Here is a 16,026-nt window from a genome sequence, read left to right as displayed (position 1 = left end):
TCCTTTATTCACAGGTTTTAAGCCTTCTCACAGGTCCATATGCAGTGGGCTAGCTGCCACAAAACAGAACTGAACAACAAATTAATATCAAAATTGCATAGGCTGTACAGCTATAACTAACTACGTACATTAAATATTATAGGTAGTGTTCCGGTTTGCATGCACTGGCATGGCTGCTATAGAACTGAACAGCTATAGCTGTAGTTAAAATGATAGCTAGCTAACTGTAATATTGCGGTGTGAAATTGAGTACATGGTCTACCAGAAGGACAAATTTAGGGGCCTAGCTCTGGGTCTATCGTCGAAAAATGTTTCAACTTCTCTATATAACAATTCTTGACTGTTCACTTCTTCAGGGAGATCAAGATCTGATAAAGTGTTGTTCTCATATAACACAGCTAGTAGTAACTCAGAAGCTGCAGCATAGTCTATTGTTTGGTCTCCAGTTAGTGAAAGTTCCTTTAGCGTAGAGTTGTGGCAAAGTGCAAATGATAGTTTTGAAGCCCCAAGGTTTCCAATGGCATTACCATTCATCAACAAAACAGTTAATGAACAGTTGCAAGTTAAGGCAGTTGCAATTGCAATAGTCCCAGCTTCACTAATGTTACATTGTTTGATAGCTAAAGTCTTTAATGTAGTAGTACGACTTAGTGCTTTGGATAAAACACTTGCTCCATCATCACCAAAGTCACTATTGCTGATGTCCAGTACTTCCAAGATCATGATCATCCCAGATATAGCCTGTGTCCCTTTTATTGTGATCCCATTGCCTGAAATGTCTAGTACTTTTACATTCTTGTTGTTAACAATAGCAGCACCAACGTCCTCGATACCAATGTCAGACATATTATTGAAACACAGTACCAATGAGTGTGGATTAAGATGATTAATGAGATCGCTAATAAGAGATGAAGAAGCTGCAGTAAGATTATTGCCACAAAGATCAACAGTATTAAAGCTTAGATCACGGACGTACAAATACTGACAGAATAAATACACTCCATAATCACCAATGTGACAACCGGATAGAAGCAATCCATTTACGGTCTCGAGAGATGCCAAGAGTGCAGCTATCAATTCCACTTGGTATGGAAGGAGACATTTATTGCTAAAGTCAAGAACACCACTGTTAAATGTATGAGACATAACCTCATCAAATTCATAAAGCCCTTGGAAATATTGGAATAGACAGAGACAGCTTGTGAAAGGCTCTTCTTTGGCCTGTTTCAATAATCTCTCTGCTTCAGTTTCCATGGTAGTAAAGCCACGTGCGTGAATTTGTAGGCCATTGCCAATTTTAAATTCTTGGGCTTGACCGCTATCAGAATGTGTATACAAGTCACCAATAAATTCTGATATACTAGCACATGTGCCAGTATTGGCAAACAAAGATTCTGCAGAAAAAAGCATGTTAGAGAGTTGTGACATCTCAAAAACTAAACTCCACATTCTATGAAGTTTGGTACTCAAGCCAACGGGAGTACTGGAGTGGTATGACTCTAAGAGGGTGGGTAGAGATACTCTGAAACAATCTGCCATTTCATTGTTAGGCATAACAGCAACATTTCTAGCAGCAAGATACACCAGTAAATCTTGGTCAACAACCTTCATTTGTCCTGCTGAATTGCAAGATTGCACAGAATGCACCAGACCATAACACGTGACATCATCCCTGCATATTTCAGGTAACTCTGACTCTAAGAACACCTCTTTGCTTTCTCTTAGGGCTGTAAATGCAAATTGGTCTAATTTTTTAAAGGCCTCTTGAGCAAATTGTGGAAGATCACTAATTTCATCAATATTTTCAGTGGCTTTTAGCTGATGGTTAATAATGTAAAGCAGAAAGAGTTTTAGCATGTCACTGGCAGTGGAGGGCAGGCAGCCTGGATGCTGCAGACACAGGAACATAAGGATGGCCATGTATCTCGGCATGTGGGATAATCTGTCCATGTTGGGGTACTGATACAAATGTTTCTGTAGACGTTCATAGGATGATGGAAAATCCTTTAAAGCTATAGCAATGAGTTTATTTCTATGTGATGTCTCTAGTTCAAATAATTCAATCCTTCTGTCTACAAGGTAGTGAAAATTAATACTTGCAAATGGTTTGGATGTGACAATTACTTTTGCTTTTGGGAGCTTCCTTTGCTCAATCAGTTCCTTCAAATAGCAACTTTCTTGAAATTCTGAACTAAGTAGATCATAGCCATCAATAACAATTGTTACTCCAGCACGTTCGCAATTTTCTAAGTACTCTACTAAACGTACTTGCATATTGGCAGATTTTGTGAAGTATTCTGCCAGTTGAAGATCTGAAGTTATTTCATGAACACTGGGATCATGTAGTGACAGTAGTAATACCAGTTCTTCAGGTGTAAAGAGATGACCCTCAGCCCACTGCACACACATTTCCATACAGAGTGTTGTCTTGCCAACCCCACAATGTCCTTCAACCAAAATACTCCTCGGTCCATATTCGTCAGGATTACTTTCTTGTGAAGCACTGTTCAAGGGATCAAATAAGTCCTGGAGATTCTGGAGAGTTTTCAGGCAAGAAGTGTATGTTTTATAAGGTAACTGTGATGGCTGCAAGGAGTCATGTAACACACACTGATAACCAATACAGGGGAAGATTGGAAATGTGGACCACATGATTTTGTCAGCAACACATTTATTGTACTTCATCCCTTGATACCACCTTTTGAGATTATCTTGAAGTAAATGCAACCAGCCACCTATATGAGAGCAAAATGTATGAAAATATACTAATAACTATTGATTCAAAAATATTGTGCACATGCAAGATATGCACATGCAAGATATGCACATGCAGAGGTTAAAAAGTTTATCACAAGCCTAAAAGTCAAGAGTCTGTTTGGGTGACAAATAACCAGTTAAGGGTAAAATGTCATGAACATTGTCTGCAGTGCAGACCACCTGCAAGTACTACAATGGGAGGTCAGATAAGCGAGGTAATCTAACCTTATAATTGTGACTCATTGAGTGAAAACCGACCATTTTCAAAATTTGTTTTAACTAAACTGGGTAAAAAATACGCAATGTAAAAATATTTACTCGCATTTTACTTGCTTTGATATTCACTGAAACAAAACTCAAATCAATAAAACCACTACACCATCAGACTTGCCTTTTCATAGATAACAGAATGGAATTGAGGAATGTGTAAAAACGACTGGTATTTGCTCAGCCATGCAGTTATTCATTTTGTGCAAGTTAACTCATCACCAGCCTGTATTACATAACCTACCTGACTCCATGTTACTACCAGGACCAATACCATATGATGAAACTAACTGATCATTCTGTATGAGTAAGAAATACAGCCATGTATATGTACATTAGGGGCTTGATTTTTACCTGGTTAGAAGCATTGATGACTACTTTCGACTCCAAATCATTGTCAATTTGAACAGCAGTGACATTGTGTGGTTCTACATTAAAATTCGATGGCTTTTTTTCTTCCAAGTGTGCATCATCATTGCTCTGTCCCCATCCCCATGTGAGTCTGTTTGATCGACCAGCTGCATCAACAAACCATGTAGTAAGTATGCATACTGATGTGTATGTCAGAAAATCATTTTATGTAGCTATATTTCTCCAGAAAACAGGTTGATCGAATACAGTATAGTTCATAATTACATACTTTTAACAGGTCAGGGGCGGAGATTGGATAAGGGTGATGTGACGAAAATTACATAGCAGAGTTTAAAGTATATAGCTAACAGACACTGGTGGGCCCCGCATGCACTGAGATAGTATTTTTGAAAGATAGCTAGCTGTGTGTGCACTCATGCATGCAATGAGAGTACACGGCAGCATTGGCCAGCCAAAAGCTCTAGATGTGTAGTGAACAAGATTTTTCTGAGTGTGGGGGTAAGGTATATATTTTAAATGGGCTATGCCTATACCTGAGACAGATTTCCTAAACTATTTTCTAGCAATGTACCATTTCCATGCCTACTGCCTTCACTACCCTTGGTACTAACCATAATAGGGAGTTATGTCAAGCCATTAACAGCAGTGATTAACCATCTTAAATTACATAGGGCTAAAACATGCATTACATGAAATTCATTAATTGTATACTTGAGAACAACAAGAAACATGTGGGATGATCTATCAACTGTGGTTACCACTAAATTAACTTGTGGCCATGTCAGACAATTGGGTGACCACGGATATTTTTATTTTGTCAGCATGGGGCACACAATCTATTAAGTAGGCAGAAACATCAATGCCTCAGGGCATGATTAAAAGACTGGAACTATATAGGTGAAATGAATTGGAAAACATGGAAGGATTATTTGTTGCACACAGACACTTTTTAAATGCTGCATGTATTGTAGCAATGTAGCTATTATTTGGGAACAAACCTAGCTTGGTTTCAATCCCTTCGGCAGCCTCATACAACCTCACTTTCCTCAAGGCATTGACTATGTGACACCAACAAGTGTCACTTGTCATCCTCAACCACATCTTGAACATGTCATAGCACTTGTTGATGACCTCATCATGGTTGATGTCAATGGTGTCCACTGTGTCTGGAGGTAGTGACAGTTCCTGAGCTAGCTGTTTCCAGCAAGTAGATATTTTCTCAGAGTAAAGTACTAGGTCTTCTAATTCCGGCTTGCACCGCAACTGGTGGTGACCTGTGATTCATATGTGATAACATAAACAGATAGCCGCAGGATGAGCCGTCACGGTGACTCTGAGGGCCGAAGTTGCAAAGCTTATTAGCCAGCTAGTTTTGTCTCGCGTGGTCACTGAGACCACTTTTCCCTAGACCACGCGAGAGTACAGGAGTAGCTAGCTCCAGCTATAGCACTGATCGAGCCAACAGTCACACCAGCACTCTACAATAATACACATCACAATCACTTTATGCTTACTACTAAGAAAACAAGAAGTTTTCTTTTCCATCTGATGGTCGCAGAAACAGATCAGCCAGAGTACGTCTCTGACTCTGAGTACGCCTTTTCACAACTCAATAATTCGTAAACTAGCTACTAATGTATAAAAATAAATAAACTCTCAGTATAACCAAATAAATTCTCTGTTTCCCGTTCACCGCCCGCATCTGGTTACTGTCAGCTCTAAAAACTTCCATTATTTTCCGGTTATTCTTGCACACTGACAGGCTCAGTAAGTCATCTCGAAACGGTGTCAGCTCACGTGTCAGCAGTGCTATCAAGTTGGCCCACACTTCAAAATAACACAAGCGTGAATCACGCTTGTGTTATTTTTGCAACTTAAAAGCTTAAGCATGCTTTTATGCAGCTTTTTTATGGTTGTGCCAGGTAAATAATGGCTTGCCAATCTTATAATGAAAATGAAAATGGACCGCCCGCCCGCATGCAAATATGCTTGAGTCCAGGACGGGAAACAGAGAATTTATTTAGAGTGGCCTAATCCGCGGTATAATCTCCGCATATTAATATCAAATTAATTTTTGCGAAACAAAACACTGTGGCTCCATTTCTAATGATCAAATTTTTATAACATGTACGTGAGAAACATACCAGTTAATACTAATTGTATCCGTGCGTGTGTATAGACTTGTGGATTTAAGTTATAGGATGATTCGGTGAAAGGGCTAGCCTACTCACCCTACTGCATGAGACCTCGTGATTAAATAAAAATGCATTGTTGAATAGTAGGCTTAGCAGGCACGCAATGTTGAATGTGAATCTTTCCCCCACTTCTGGTGGCTTGGGAAAAGAAGCTACAACCATCTTGCTGATCTTGTATCCCAGAAGCATGGTACCTCCTACCACCAGACACTCTCCTGGATGCATTGTGCCATCTCATTTTCTTTATTACATTCTGCTGTGCTGGCTATTTGAGGGAGCAGAAAGTTGCAACCATCAGAGCATCCTGCTATCTCCACTGAACTGCATTGGTGGAGAGCCGAATCAGCTAATTACAATTATTATAGTGTTTATACACTTGCTGTACATGTGTCATTAAAATTAGGGCTAAAACGAATATTCTAAATGAAAGAGAACGAATATTTTTAGTCAAGAATGAATAATAGAATATTCTATATATAGTGTAATGCTCTTATACAGTGTACATGTGTTATTTCTTATTATTTGTATTCAATTGTAAAACATCATTAAAAATTGATACAGTAGGCAGCTTTTGAAATGAAGTAAAAGTGTCTGATGATGTAGCTATGAGAGGTGTACCGATAAGGATTTTTCAGTTGTATTGATATCTGATTAATTTGTACCTAAAAGAGCTGATACTGATTATATACTGATTAAATTATTGTATATTCGTAAATCAAATAGAACTACAGGTGTAGCTACTGCATGATGTATATTCTAATGATTTGTAGCATTGAGAAAGGAGAAGTGATGTAACTTTACTATATTGCACAACTACCTATGGTGGTGTGGCCTCTATTACACAACCCAGACAATTAGGCACCGCAAATATTTTAATACATGCTCCTTTGTCCGGATTACTCCGTGTTTTGATTAGTTACCAAGATGGCTGTTATACACAGGTGATCACTTTAGTTTTCCTGTAGTGCAGATTTTTATTCTTAAAGTGCAGCTAACAGCTACTGTTCTGGGTAAGAATATTTTATCACTAATAGCAGTACTCACACACGTCGTCATATGGCTTCTCGTAACTTAGCGTTTTATAGAATAGTGTAGAGAGGCTTTCTGTTTGTTTGTAGTGAGCAAAAAGGCTTTTCATAGCTGGCCATGCAAACTAATCGATTCATAGAGCGTTTGTGCCCATTATTACTGAATATGGAAGGCATATCGGCAACCGATCTGATCACCCTCGCGATCACCAATCCGATTATCGGTGCATCTCTAGTCCAGTGTCTGATGTTGTTGAAGTTGTAGAAACTGACAAAGATTCCTCATTACTAGTGTCTGCCATCTTTACTGTAATTTCGATGTTTCGAATTCAATAATTCCTTCGAACGAAGTCGAGTCGAATACGAATTCGAATATTCGGTATATTCGTTTTAGCCCTAATTAAAATGTTGAATAGTAGGAGGGAAAAAGGAGATGTGGTAAGGAACAATTAATATGGTGACACTGATCATGAGGTGCAGGATACACATTAATTACCACAAAGTCAAACTACTTGAGGCATAGATATTATCATACGGGGCTTTCTGAGGTTTCCAGAAACCGGTCAAGTGTATTCAAGCCATCAAAAATATAATTATTTTGATATGTGGTTATGATACAGTATATGATATGCATGAGTCTAGACTCCTGCACTTATGTTGTAATTGTCTTACTTAGCAAAATAAGATGTCTCCCTAGCCAAAGCATAGATATTATCATACAGGGCTTCTGAGGTTTCCAGAAACTGGTCAAATGTATTCAAGCAGTCAAAAATATATGTGATATGCATGATACCTCTGAGTCTAGACCCCTAGTACTTACGTTGTAATTGTGTTAACAAAATAAGACGTCTCTCTCTCTATAGTAAAACCACTTAAAGCTTAGATATTATCATACCTATATGCTTGAACACATGTATATGCAGTGCAAACATTGACACGCTCCCAAAGATGACCACTGAAAATTCTTAATAAAGTTTAGCACATGTGTTCTCATACTAACTAATTGATTACCAATATGGGGTACATACACTGTAGCAACCATATAGCATTAAGCACGTGCATTCATTTTAAATTATTTAGCTCTTTGCGTTAATAAATAATGCAGGCCCTGTCACAGAAATATCGGTCCGGGTAAAATCGGTCCGGCCGGACCGATGTTGGATACCAAAACTGGTCCGGCCGGAACAAATTTGGTTGACCAAGTTTAATCCGGCCGGACCATTTTTGGCATCCAAAATTGGTCCGGCCTGACTAAATTTGGTCCGGCCCAAACTTTGTTGGCCACATGCACCCCCTGACCACTTGGACCAATTTTGGTTGGTCCGCGGGTGTACCCGGCATTGTGTGGACAGGTGATCCATGCTAAGTTTTTTGTGATGGATCACTGCAGCCGACTTAGCCTGGAAACTATATAAATGAGTAGCGTAGTTTAATTTCCTGAGTTGATTTACGGAAAATGCATATATATTAGTAGCTAGAAACTAAATTGCATGTCATAAGCTATATGCAGCGATGACCACATGCATGCAGTCGCAAAATTAATGCTGTTTTAATTTAAAGCAGAGTGGTATGATAAAAGTCCTGCATTCTTCTTCTCCATGTCAATAACTAGCTGGGAAGTAGAAGTTTTCTTCTAGCATACATCAGCTCAAATGCATGGTGAATGCTGGACTCATGGCGTGCAATGTTGCATACAAAAACACAGGCATCAAGATATTCTTCCCAATTACATTTTTATATGTTAAATAAACTTCACAAGCATCATCAGCTTTGCAGTGTTTGGTTGAATCTTTCATCCAGCCTGTTTGTGGTGATTATGCATGACAAACAACTATAGCAACATGATGGAAATCAACAGCCTATGCTGGATCACTTATACTTGAGGATGGTAGACAATATATAAAATCTATCATTAAAACATGTCTTATCTTCAACTTCTGCATATATAGCTCAGAATTTAATTTGTTAATTCTGACCCTTGGTCAGTTCTTTAATCTGGGAATACCCATGCACGCATTGTCATAAACAGCTACACATTATTATTTCAGGGATTGATCCAGAGGGATGGATGAGGTGGCTATATAGCCACCCACCATGCATGCATGGCCTTGCAGCCACTCAGACATGCATTATTTAATAATGCTGAATATTACTGATCATGAACACTCTTTTGTTATATCAATTATGAATATGAACTAAATCCCTGCATTGCATCAGTTTCCAATGCTATAGCTGGCTATAACATTGCAGTAGATGGTAGCAGTATACATGAATTTATCTATGATCATGGGCAGTATTAACTATCACCAGGCAGAGGACTTCTTGAAGGAAAATATGGGGTCTCCTTTAGGTTTGAGTCGATTTTACTTTTATGTCTGCAGCAATTCACCCTAAGGCTGTGGAATAATGCAACTGCATGCCTCAAAATTTTAAGTTGGCTAAGTAATGAAAAACATACTGAGGATATTATAGCTATAACCTTTAAGGTGATGTTTCTTCCTGTGGGGCATGTAATTAGTAAGAGATGATAGTTCATACACAATTAGTTATTCAATGGAGTAAACCTAAACTATCATCTCCTACATATCACATATGACAGAGAGGAATGTGCAGTATGTGCACATGTGAGTGTTACAGGTGTATTACAGTTTGTTTTAACCACTGGTGTTAACTCATGATCAGCCTGTATATTGGGATTACAAAATACATTAGGCCAGGAAACTTGCCGATTACTAGTTTCTCATTCACAAAAAATTTAGATTTCCATGCAGGCGGGAGGTCATTTTTCATTATTCATTAGTAAAGAAAATACTCCGAATCAGGCAAGTCTGTTATAAAGGTTAACTAAAACCTTTTAAGGACTATTACTTACTTATTAGCTACCACCTTTTCTGAGGTGCAAGTGACATTTGCTGTGCTGCAAAATGATAACCAGCCTTCCTAACATCAAAATATGTGTGCACGTGATTAATAACAGCAATAATGAAATTAGAGGCGGTGGGGTAAAAAGGGATGTGGGTGGGGATGCGAAACAATTAATCAACTTTTCCCGGCCTTAATTTGTTCACAAGGGCATGCTACTAGCTAGGTACTATAGCTACAAGCTAGATGATAATATTTTCAGCCCTTCTTCCCTGATGTAACTACCAAGACATTCAAGACTCTCATCTTAAAATCTGGGCCAGCCACCCACCTTGGTTTATTTCTGGATCAGTGCCTGCATCTCCTACTGGTATATGTGCACAGGTGAAAATTAGTAAAATTTTAAAGTTGGTTAAGTAGTGAAAAGCATACAGGGAATATTATAGCAATATTTTTAAGGAAACTTTTATACCAGTATAGGAACATGTGATCAGTATAGGAGATGATAGTTCACATTTAGTTATTTAATGGAGCAAACCTAAGGCCCCTATTTGGTGATTATTAGTTTCTCATCCACCGCCCGCATCCTTCTTAGGCTACCGCATGGTAAGCCATTATTTATTCTGTGCATGCTCAGAAGAACATGTGATACCAAACCATCATAGTTTGCATTGAAACACGACGACGTTTTTTAAATTAACACTACAGTGCACTATGCATCACCAGGAGAACTGTTGTTTCCTTGGCAAATTACTGCAGTGGATTCTATTTTCGACAGTTTTTCAACATTTAACTGAAATCTCACTATGCCAAAGTCGATAGAGCATGATTGCAACTAAAAACCAATGTTAATTTGTAGGAAAATTCGTACAACTGTGTATTAATATTATAATGGCCTAATGGTAATTCCCTCCCGCCCGCATCATAATGATTAGAAAGACTGGATGAGAAACTAATAATCACCAAATAGGGGCCTAAGCTATCATCTCCTACATATCACATACAAGAGAGGAATCTGCAGTATGTACACATGCAGGTGTTACAGATGTATTGTTCTAACCATTAGTGTTAACTCATGCATGATCAGACATTATATGTGCATAAGAGCATGCACAGTGCACATGCTACTGTGCATGCACTTCACTGTACAAGCCAAACAATAACAATGTCAGTTTTTCCTGATGTAAATATTAAAACATTTAGGACTCTCAACTTAAAATCTGGGCTAGGCTGGGTAGCCACCTACCTTCATTTATTTCTGGATCAGTGCCTGGTGATGAATGTTATACTAATAGGTGACTACTCTATTAGAGTATCTCGATCTTAAGCACCTCCAATACAGCTAGCTGATACCGTGCATGCAATGATCCGTGCCCTTGTTGGATAACCTTTTTAAGCACAAATCCATGCAGTGATAATGCCTGCAATGCTCATTATTCGAGATTGATAAATGCACTGATGAGAATAGTTATAGCTAAGTCGGCTGCAGTGTTCCATCACAAATAACTATCTATAGGCATCTTATAGCTATGCACTATTGGCTGCATGCGTTAGTGTTCCACCCGGACCCATTTTGGTCGACCAATATTGGTCCGAGTGGTCAGGAGTGCATGTGGCCAACTAGGTTTGGGCCGGACCAATTTTGGTCAGGTCAGACCAATTTTGGATGCTAAAAATGGTCCGGGTGGACTAAATTTGGTCGACTGAAAATGGTCCGGCCAGACCGATTTTTTCCCCGGACCAAAATTTTCGTTACAGCCCTACATGTGCTAACATTGCATGTACATAAAGTAGATCAGAGTACATATATAAAATCATAATTTATACCGATCTGTCCAGTTAATGTCTATAAAGGTCTGAGCTGCAACATGTGTTCACAGCCAGAATAAACTACGTAGACCATATACATGATACATCTCATGTTTCAATACAACTATCTATCTATAATACTAAAATTCAGTGTATATTATGTACTCCATTCCATCAATCAGTCGATCAGAGATGTTAATAGCAATGCTGATTGTCTGTGCTACTACTGGAGTCATCACGTTATGATTTCTATTCTTCCAAGCAGATTCTTGTTGATTATATCAGTTTAACATAATAGTTCCTTTCTGGACTAATTCCTAAATATAAATAAGGTGCAGCTGACTCAATTGTTTTTTTCCCTCTGTGATCATGTAGGGCTTGATTATGTTGGTGTCAAGGATCTTTTTAGATTGATTTAGGCAACTACCGTTCTTCCTTGCCAGAGTAGCACACAAAACAGACAAATACACATAGCTAGCTAACAAGTACAAATGAGATGGATACAAAAATGGGCATGGATTAGGCATGAGGCTATTATGCTCCAAAAATTGAGCATTATGCTTTTGAGCAGTGCTCAAAAAATCACCTATTATGCTTTTGAGAATTGCCCATTATTTCCAAAATTATGCCACCACAATTGGCTAATAATGCCAGTTTATTGCTGTATCAGACTATTTTCATTGATGTTTAAGCTTCAAATAGTCTTGAATACTTTAGATGGTTGCTGAATTAGAGTATTTGACTTTAATATGACTGCTTTATTAGAGTAAATAATATTCAGTGACTGTTCTATTAGAGATTCTGACTGCTCTATTAGAGTATCTCGATCTTTTTTAACGGAATTGCAGATTTTCTTACTGTTAAAGCTTTATAATCACCTCAAAATGCTAGCATAATTCCTGATTTCCACACATACCTATTATGCCCGAAATTATGCTGGCATAATCGCCGCATCCCTAGCATGCATACAAATGGACACAAATGCAACAGCTCTAAGACAAATTACCAAAGCGATCAAACAAACTACATGACATTAAAATAAATAAGAATGATGGTCATTAATAGCAACAGTAAATTTCATTGTCAGATAACCACTCCTCTGCCATTGTGAGGTCAAATGTCTTTGTAAAAATATTAGATGGTACTTAAAATTTGGGTGTCACCATGGCACCGCAGTTTCGTTACGACTGGAGTTCTGTGACAGCATTCTTGAAAGATTTAAATTGCAGTTACATCCAGAGAGTGACAAAATGATGTTCTTAACACCTTTTATCAAGATAATTATTAGAGACCTATCAAGATACGTGCTCAGTGGGTGTCTTCCACTACAAAATGTGACCCGGTCTGCGAAAAGGGCATGTACTTGGCAACCTGTAACTTGACTTGTGAATGTGGTATCACCCTGAAATCTAGTCCCCTTATACCCTTATAATGTAGCACTATGGCATGGTGTAAAATGAAGGTGATAGGTTGAAAACATGAGGAGTAATGATTATAGTCAAACTTGACAATTTGGAAAGGCTATATAAGACCCCTTTTCGCAGACACCTCTATAGATCTCATAAAGGCCCCAGCCTATTATGCTATTATACTTTTGAGCAGTGCTCAAGAATCAAGCTAGCCTATATAATTATGCTCAAAATTATGCTTTCATTATGCTCAAGAACTGACTAGTAAATCAGTTTTCCTGACTGCTGCATGTATGACTGCTCTATTAGAGTTCTGAAAGTGTAAATAACCAAGAAAATTAATCATTAATTACGTGATTTTAAATAATTATGAAATTCAGTAATAATACAATAACATTATTTGGTGGTGATCATTTGCTTTCTTTCAAGCACAAGGACTGCACATTTTAAAGTAATTATCATCCTGATTATATATGCTTGATGTTTTTGGTTACCTATCATGCTTTAAATTATGCCAGCATAACGCCAGGACATTCTGAGAGTACCAATCAGTGCTGTTGTAGCCAAAGGGTGCTGTCTGTTTTTCAGCAATGCATTGGAGCACCCTGTAACAGTTTTCAATTGCAGCACTCTCTGTCAGGGTGTTATGAATACACTTCTCAGTACTTCTACATCCAAAGGGTGCTGCCTATTTTTGGTGATACCTCAAACAATGCATTGGAACATTCCCTAACACTTCTAAACAGTCTCTCTCAGCATTTTATCTGTTCCACATGAACTTGTTGTTTTACCCACAGCAGTACCAATTTGTCACAGTAATTTTGATAACAACGTGCAGTGAACCAACGATTATGCTATTAGGCCATGCATATATAGTTAGTTATAAAGACTCAGCAAAAAATTTCACACTTCTTGTTATTTTTCCACAAGGCTAGAGCAAAATTTGATTACTTTTTGGGGATAAAAACTACATACTTTCCTTCCCATGTCTTTCTACACGTCCATGACCTATTTTTTAATGCATATTACAATGATAACAAGCAAATTTGCTTCTTGTTGGTACACTTTGCCATTGATCTTCTGACTTAGTCTCTGCAAGAACAACCAACATGTTAAATTGTTAATAAGTTAGCATCCAATCTATTCATATAACACATTTATTCAGAAACCTTATATCATTACCTGTATTTAACCACATGCAGTATTAATTCCATAGTTCATACCATGCATGAGCAATGTTGTTGTGTATCACTGCTAGCTTAACTATTGCTGACCACAGCATGCTATACACTACCTATAGTTGGACTATCTTGATATACATGTTGAGTACTGTGTATATCAAGCACCAAGCACCAGTACCTCATATTGGCTATCCATAAAATTAATGGATTTATAAAAAGTAAACCAAACTAGTGTGAAAATAATTTAAAAAATTAAAACATGGGATAGACATCACTGAAAAAAGTAAAGAAAAGCAACAGTCAAACAAGCCAGCATGTTATAAACACACATTAAACATTTATACAGAAGCATTATCTGATTTATGCAGAAACTACTGTACATGTTTTTTCTTAGCTTCTACCATATCCATTGAGTCCAAACAGAGATCTCTGTGTGTTTTAACATGCTGGCTTGTTTGACCCTTGTTTCTTTACTTTTTTCAGCACCCGCCGCCCATGCTTTATTACTTATTTTTACACCAGTAGGTATATTCACTGTATAGGAACACTGTTGTAATTTAGTAAGGAGAAGTTTCACCTGCTTCAAAGTATGTATATTATAATACAGGATAGGACATGAATCTAATTGAAATTTGAAATGCAATAATATACTGCTATAATATACAAATACACTTCAGGAAGCATATATGATGAAAACCTTACTAATATTTATAGATCACTGTATGACAAAAAAATACTATTAAGTGTTAGTCAGACATCACTCAAGATGGCCCATGCAGCAACATTGATGGCATAATATTATATAATGGAAGGGATGTTAGCTGCCACTGTTACATACTAAACTGTTGCATACTATAGCTAGCTATCTGAGAGTTGGTTAATGTTATAATTCAGATCAGGAAAGTTAATCTAAACCAATGTGGGTAGACAGTTCATTATATTCATACATGCACATGACTACTAGGAGTTAACTGAATGCTCTATTAGAGTTTACAAAAGGCTAAAGCTACCTCCAGTGGGTCTTCTACCTTGTTCTATGTCTAGCTGTGTAAGCAACTAGGTGTGCAATTGTAATGTAGTAGTGATATACCATAATTTATTTTTTCATTGTAAAACAATTTTTGCATGCAAAATATTCTTACCCAAAATTTTTCACAATTAGCTATAGCAAGTTTCCATGCATTACCTGTGTGGTTAAATGCTGTAGCTATTGGCTAGCTTTTAACTAAGACACAATAAGCATCAAAATATTAATGTTGCTAAATCCTTTTTTACTGTTGTTACCAGTGCTGCAAAACATTGAAATGCAACATAATTTCTATTCAGTGTATTTCATGGCAAGAAAATAAAATTACTCGCACAAAATAAAAGAATTATGGACAATTGCGGTAGATTGTATATATGTGACCACATATGTTTAATACAGTCACAGAGTGCAGTGTTTGTCATTATATAGCTATAAATGTACGTAGTGAGAGGTGGGAAATAGATTTTCATCCAGAACATGCTCGTTAGTCACTGTACAAGATTCAGGGCTATACCCATAATACCTGCTACATTTTTTATATTTAGTGGAATCTTTGAATGACTGACTGAAGCTTCTTTGTATATTTACATAACTAAGCTTACTTTCAATCATCAGTCGCCTTCAGTGGTCATGAAAGTACAACATGTAGGCACTTTTGGGCTTTACCAATACTGGCCATATGCCGTGAAGATATGGTATGTATGCACTCTCAATATTGTTATGCATAGGTAGCTGTAAATCCATACATAGTGCACATGCTGTATATGATATGCACAAAGTAAAACATGTCTGAAATCTTCAAAAACCTGCTTACGGTTTAACATCAAAAATATGGCCAATTATAGAAATAATGTTACTATATATAGTTGGTACACTTTCACCTGAGCCTTCGCCAAATTAGCAATATCAAAGAGGTGAACACATGTTCGCTCCCAATGGTTTTGTACTGGAACAAGCATGTTTTCATGTTGTAAACATGTTTGTGCATGGGCCTGAATCGTCCATACTAAATGTATGAGATATTTTTAAATCCTCATAACTCACTTGTTCCTGCCAGTATCAAAGCACTTGTATGACTACTAGTTCAGGCATTTAAAGGGCTTCACAGCACTGCTAAAT

General features: G+C 37.5%; 1 protein-coding gene across 1 annotated transcript; it reads right to left on the bottom strand.

Annotated features, from left to right (window-relative positions):
* Positions 1 to 65: 65 nt before the first annotated feature.
* On the bottom strand, positions 66 to 5,079 carry LOC136252307 (protein NLRC3-like). Its single transcript, XM_066044716.1, has 5 exons — positions 4,911 to 5,079; positions 4,395 to 4,670; positions 3,379 to 3,542; positions 3,269 to 3,323; positions 66 to 2,735 (listed from the first exon to the last, which is right to left on the bottom strand). The coding sequence occupies exons 1-5, from the start codon at positions 4,939 to 4,941 to the stop codon at positions 259 to 261; spliced, it is 3,003 nt and encodes a 1,000-aa protein (XP_065900788.1). The 5' UTR covers positions 4,942 to 5,079; the 3' UTR covers positions 66 to 258.
* Between the last annotated feature and the right edge of the window lie 10,947 nt (positions 5,080 to 16,026).

This window comes from Dysidea avara, chromosome 4, assembly GCF_963678975.1.
Source record: "Dysidea avara chromosome 4, odDysAvar1.4, whole genome shotgun sequence".
NCBI classification, from domain to species: Eukaryota; Metazoa; Porifera; class Demospongiae; order Dictyoceratida; family Dysideidae; genus Dysidea; species Dysidea avara.
Note: the sequence above shows the minus strand (reverse complement) of the source record. Positions and strands in the feature narration are given on the sequence as shown.

What these genes read in the sequence shown, in the direction of transcription:
- LOC136252307 (XM_066044716.1), bottom strand. Translation starts at nt 4,941, where the DNA reads ATGGAAAAGAAAACTTCTTGTTTTCTTAGTA. An exon ending in AGGGATTGAAACCAAGCTAG is followed by an intron (nt 3,543 to 4,394) that starts GTTTGTTCCCAA and finishes TTGTTGATGCAG; the next exon opens with CTGGTCGATCAAACAGACTC. An exon ending in TCATCAATGCTTCTAACCAG is followed by an intron (nt 3,324 to 3,378) that starts GTAAAAATCAAG and finishes TTACTCATACAG; the next exon opens with AATGATCAGTTAGTTTCATC.